This window comes from Oryctolagus cuniculus, chromosome 15 (genome assembly GCF_964237555.1).
Source record: "Oryctolagus cuniculus chromosome 15, mOryCun1.1, whole genome shotgun sequence".
Lineage (NCBI taxonomy): Eukaryota > Metazoa > Chordata > Mammalia > Lagomorpha > Leporidae > Oryctolagus > Oryctolagus cuniculus.
Window position 1 is genome coordinate 15,496,145 of NC_091446.1, and position 6,000 is coordinate 15,502,144.

Genomic DNA, 6,000 nt, shown 5'->3' on the forward strand with positions numbered 1-6,000 from the left:
AAAACCTATCAATATTTCAAATGTGTGTTAAATGGATAGAAAAGGGGCATAGTGAGTTAAGTGGAGAGTTGTGGCACAGTGTGTTAAGTCACAGCCTGCAATGCCTGCATCCCATATGAGCACCAGTTTGAGTCTTGCCTGCTCCCTGCTAATGCATCTGGGAAAGCAACAGAAGATGGCCCAAGTGCTTGGGTCCCTGTCACTTATGTAGAAGACACGGATGGAGTTCCAGGCTGCTGGCTTCGGCCTGGCCCAGCTCCTGCCATTTGAGGAGTGAACCAGCAGACAGAAGACCTTTCTGTCTCTCACTCTCACTAACTCTACCTTTCAAACAAATAAAATCAATCTTTTTTTTTTTTTCCAATGGATAGGAAAGACTTAGATGTCTCTCCTAAAACATTTTCTTTCCTTAAAAACAGAGAAAGAGTGACAGTCCCTCTGGTCTTAGCGCTGTCAATTAATTTTGCTGATAAAGTACAGAGTTGATTCTACTTAGCCAACAACAGATAGGTTTCTATTCTGGGAGCCTAAGAAACGGCAGCGTAATCTTCCCTCTTCATATACTTCATCCTGGCAGATGACCTGGGAGAGGTCAAGTTACCCCTGTGCCGCAACTTGTTTTCAGCTCTGGACGTCCTCAGTAGTGACCTCGAGGCTGGCAGCCCTGTCAAAATGATTTCCAAACTACTGTGCAACTTATCAACATTGGTCACAGACATCTTAAGTGCTTCAGTACAGAGATGAAATGAATTAACAACAAAAAGGACCTGATGGCATTTCAGTGACCATCACACCATGCTAGCTGTTCTAGTTTTGTTCATTCACACTGCTGTGAATAATGGGACTGAATTAAGAGAATATAAATATTAACCTCATTTTCTAATAGAAAATGAAATCTTTAAAAACAAGGCTTTAAGAAAAGAGTTAAAACCTTTGGGTGTACTCTACTTCAGGGAGAACATGGGGAGAGAAACTACTCACAGAAGACGGAAGAAAATTAGGAAGAAAATTAAGAATGAAAGTATTAATTTGGGAGAACAAACTTTCAGATTAAAAAATGTTTTAATCAGTGACTTATTTTTAGGATTCCCTTCAAAACACGTAAAACTCTCCTCCTCCTCTGGACCCAGCATCTCTAAACTGGCCTTGTGGAGTTACATGTATTAAGGGGTGGGACAGACTCAGATGAACTGCGTTGTGTCAAGAAGTGTACCTGGCTTCCCAAGCGATTCAGAAATACTGTCATTTGCTCAGTTTTTCTAAGGGGCTCTCCTGGGTAAGTAAGGGAGCAAAGCAATTTTTCCCCACATTATGTCACCAGAGGGGTTCAACTGGATTTTGAGTGTAAGTCACAGAACCAGAGAGACTGTAAAGGATTTGTGCCAGGACCTTGGCTGTAAATTAGTCACATCCAAAGCAGGATGGAGTCGGTTACTTTGTAGAAACCTCTCTCCCAGGAGTTAGAATTAAATTAGAAACCTACTTCTCTGCTAAGTGGAGAGCTAAACAGTTTTAAATTGCTCATAACTTGGATTAGTAACAATCTCATTCAAATCCAAATCCATTTCCATATTTATGTAAAACGTCCTACTAGACTCGCTTCTTTCCTTAATAATTCTAACATGCAAATGACCTGTTCTATCACTGTATAAAAACATTTATGCTCTGGGTTTAAAAAAAGGAAGTGATGTGTAAATCAGCAGCAAGGTATCCTAATTTAACTTTCAACAATACAGAGATTAAAGTTTTTAATTCATGCAATCACTCTCTCCACCAGATGCATCACCAGGCATCTCTTTCTCTAGGAAGCTCTGCCCGCCTCTTCCTGCCCAGGACAGAGCCCCTCCCCCGCAGGCCCTGGCCCCCTCTGCCAGTCTGTTCCCTACTCACTCACCTCCTCCCCTAGACTGTAAACTCCATGAGGGCTGGGACTGTCACTGTTGTCCTCACCGGCTCTCCAGTTAGCAATGACAGAGTCAGCACTCACCAGTGTCCTGGCAGCACTCAATGACACAGAGTAAACCGACACACACTGCTCTTAAATTCTCACCGTAAGTTCATTTTGCTCATACTCCAGTATTCCATACTCCCGAACCAGTTCGCTGACTTGCTCTACAAAACACTGCTTTTACCTAGAAACCTAGAATTTCTCCCAAATGTACACCACACTAAAGGATCTACACAGACAAGGAGACGAAAATCAGTGTTCCAAAAGCCACCTCTGCCCCACGTCTCTCCTGTATCATGGCCATTCCATGCCCGGGGTCTTTAAAAGTTCTTCTTTCGCCTCTGAATGTTGCTAATACCCTTTTCCATCTTCTCTGCCTCTCCAAAACCCAACTCAAGTCTCATCTCTGGTAGACACCTTCCAGTCCCTAGTGCTTGCTCCCTTCCTCCGTAACTCACTGGCTGAGCCAATCAGCAATGAGAACCATAGGTCCCACATCCTGACCACTACGCCTGCACATCACCTCATTTAGTCCTCACAATCCTAGGAAACAGACTTCATTCCAGGGAACTGAAATATAAAAAGACTGAAGGAATCGTCCCAGGGTACAAGGAAGGGACAGAGGCAGAACTGGAGTGCTATTCTGTAGGGCTCAGGGGCCAGGGACATTCTTGTGAATTGCTTGTATGCTTTAACTTGTGTATTTGTTCCGTTTCCCAAATTAGACTGCAGGCACTGTGATCCACCCATGATCCTCGCACCGGGCCATGCTCTCATGGAGGCTCCCGAAATGTCTGCTGCATGAATAAAAGGACTAAAGTTCAAGTTCTCGTGATGGAAAAGAATGCACAAAACACTACGTATGTTTGATTGAGGTTCTAATTCCCAAGGCAGGGTAGGCGTTTAAAGCGTACTTGGTCCCAGCAATCATCATCAACTAACTCTCACTCCAATCTCAGGAGAAAGCACTGCATTCGAATTCGGAAAGCCAACTTCTGCTGAGCTGGTTAAAACAGAGAAGGCCTTCTTCCCCGACACAGCCCTTGACACTTTTTGGGAGAAATCTGCCCTCAAGAGGGAACTGGTAGGAACTGAAGAGGAACTAGCCTGAGACTTCTAGGCCCTCCCTAAATACCAGACCGTACCACACGGAGAGTGTTTTATTTGGCCTTTGGCAAAGTCAAAGGCTGAAACAATGTGATCTAACCTCACAACCCCCAGAGCCGCCTGGTTTCAGACTGGTGACACGTGGCAACTGGCAACTGGAACACACCCACTTCCCAAGACTCTGCCAAGGGAGGCTCATTTCTGAGGACAGGGGCAAGAGGCACATCCCAGTTCTACTCAAGGTGTGAACTTCTCTCCTACATTCAAAATGCCTTTATCCGCTTAAGAATACACTTCCAAATATTTATATTTGAAAATATCTTAGTTACATTTTTCTTGTTACAGGCTCTAAATAGGAAGTGAGAAGAAATCATTAAGTAAAAAATAAAGAAAACGCAACACTTATTTAAATGAATATGCATTTAGTCAACTAAAAAAAAAAAAAAAAAGCCCAAGGCTGACCTAAGTGAATAAAGACCTGGAAAGTTGTAGCAGCAAAGGAGAGAAGCATTACTCTGCAGATGCACACAAGCCACAGCTGAACACAGTCACCCGCCAGGTACAGGACTGTCTCCCATCTCTGTAGAGTCCTGGTGATTATGTTCATTAAAATCAAAAGGAGTACACAGGAAAACTAATGAAATTAACAGAGGAATAGCAAGATTCATTCCCAGATGAAAAGATGAAGCAAATAAACAAACAGAACTGAATAACTGGAAACTGATCTTGGGCTATGAACAAACACTCTTCCAGGAAAGGCCTTATTATATATGAATCCCTTCCCAGGAGAGAAGGGTGAGACCGGGCCTAAGTAATCAAACTCTTCAGGTAAATCAGGTGGTGTCATAGCTGAAAACACCAGTTCTACGCAAATGAAAACACTGCATCTCCAAACACAAGGCCAGGAGAACATTACCCAACTTTCTCTCACCAACCTCCCCCAAGCAAAGAACCTGGATACCATGGTGCCGGTCAGACTATGCCTAATTTGGTAGATGCGAACATATGCAATTATAAGAACATAATGAGAGAAAACACAGGGCCTCAGGACAAAAATAAGCCATTATTGGAAGAGCAGAAAAGCCATCTTCCTTTTTTCTCAGTACTTATTTCTGTAAATGACAGCCTGAGGTAGCATGGCTATAAATAATGTAATAAACATTTATTCCCACCTACTTCAATATCAAGCCATACTCAGTGTTTAGAAAGTCTTTTTAAAGAACACGAATTATTATAAACATCACTGTTTTATACATCTTAGATTCTTTTAACATAACCATGCTGTTCGAAGATTGCAGAAGGAAAACTAAAAATTGTATATTAAGACTACAATTTTCATAGTCCTTAACTGTTAACCCTGTTCATTCATGAAACACTGTCTTTCTCGACTTGTTTTCCTAAGAGCTTGTCCTGTGGTTAAATGTCTTAACATTTCCCCTATATCTTAAATAACAACTGTACTCGAGTTTTGTTTTCATTACTGAAGTCAAAAATTTTTATTTTTATTCCGTAGCCAGAAAATTAGGTTATCAATCTTTGCCATTTTTATGGATTTAAAGTGCTCCATGGCACAACCCAAGCGTAGAGAGTGCCATTGTTTTAAATGAGCAAAGTGGTCGTTTCTTCACAGTAGGCATGTTTGAACTTGGGCAAAGTAAACAAGCAGCGCGACGTAGCCCTTTGATTATGAAAACAGCGGCCAGGCACACTCCGGTTTCCCCGTTCCCTGGAAAATGTGTGTCTCTGCTACCACCCTCCGAGGAGCGCACAATTGCAGGATGGACCCAGAGGGGCCAGGAAGCGCTCTGGACCAGAAAGGAAACAGATGGTCCGAGCTGGGCGGCTCTCAGAGCAAACGCGCCCGGACCCCCAAACTCCGGCTGCAGATCGATCCACGGGGTCCGGGCGAGCTGGGCCGCCGGCGAGGACCCGGCCAGCGCGCTCACCCCGCGGACCCCCAAACCCGACCCAACCGGCCCAGGCGCCCCGGGGCGCTCCTTTTGTCTGGCTCAAGGCTGACCCCTGTTTCCCGGAGAGCGCTAACGGTCAGGGAGCCCCTGTGGCCCCGCCAGGTGCGCCCCGACCCCCCGGTCCACCTCTGGGGACCCAGTTGGCCCCCGCGCCCCGCCGGACGCCCGGCCCGCCCCGGACGCCCCCGCCCACCCACGGCGGCGAGGGGAGGCGGGGGCCGGCTCAGAGCCCGGCCCAGGCCCCGGCGCCCCGGAGCACCCGGCCGCGTCCCGGGGCGCCCTCCGGGCCCTCGTCCGTCCGCGGGGCCGGCAGTGAACGTAGGCCGCCGCCATCCCCGGCCTGCCGTGCGCCCGCAGCCCGCGGCCTTACCGCCTCCACGGCGTGCTGCAGGATGGAGGTGAACTTGGAGAACATCCTGTCCCGGGACTGCAGCAGCCTCTCCCGGGATGACCTGGAGAGCTCCTCGATCCGCCGCCGCCGCCCCTGCTGCGGCTGCCGGGGCCGCTCCAGAGTGAAGGCCGGTGCGGGGCGGGAAGGACGAGCAGAGGGGCCGAGGCAGGGCCCGAGCCGGCCGCCTCAGGTGTGCGCGGACGGCGCGGCGGCTCCGGTGGGCGCCGGGGCGCGGCGGGCGGCGACGAGGGCGGCCGGCGCGGACTCTGGCTCCGCGGAGCTCCGGCGGTGGCGGCGGCGGTGGCGGTGGCGGCGGCGGCGGCGGCGCGGCTCGGCTTGGACACCGTGGCAGCCCGGCCCGGGTTCCTTCCGCCCGCTCTGCCCGCCGCGGCCTGCAGGGGGCGCCGCCGCGGCCCGGGGAGGCCCCGCCAGGCCCTGCCCTGCCGGAGGGCGGGGGGGCGCGGAGGCCGCGGCCGGGCCGGACCCGGCGGGACCCGGTGGGCCTGCCCGAGGCGAGGTCCGGCCCGCGGCCGCCGCCGCCGCCCTTCGCTGGGCTTCGAGGCTCGGGGACCCCTGCACTCCTC

The 6,000-nt window shown here is 49.6% G+C and overlaps 1 protein-coding gene across 2 annotated transcripts in view; it reads right to left on the bottom strand.

The window, feature by feature from the left end:
• The window catches only part of FHIP2A (FHF complex subunit HOOK interacting protein 2A), a 40,610-nt gene extending 35,019 nt beyond the window's left edge, over positions 1-5,591 (bottom strand). For both annotated transcript variants that reach the window (XR_011382209.1, XM_051823682.2), the window contains exon 1: positions 5,396-5,591. Coding sequence is in view for 1 of the 2 variants with exons in the window: in XM_051823682.2 (XP_051679642.2) it covers positions 5,396-5,440 (45 nt within the window). In the remaining variant the exon portion in view is untranslated. The remainder of the gene's footprint in view (positions 1-5,395) is intronic.
• Between the last annotated feature and the right edge of the window lie 409 nt (positions 5,592-6,000).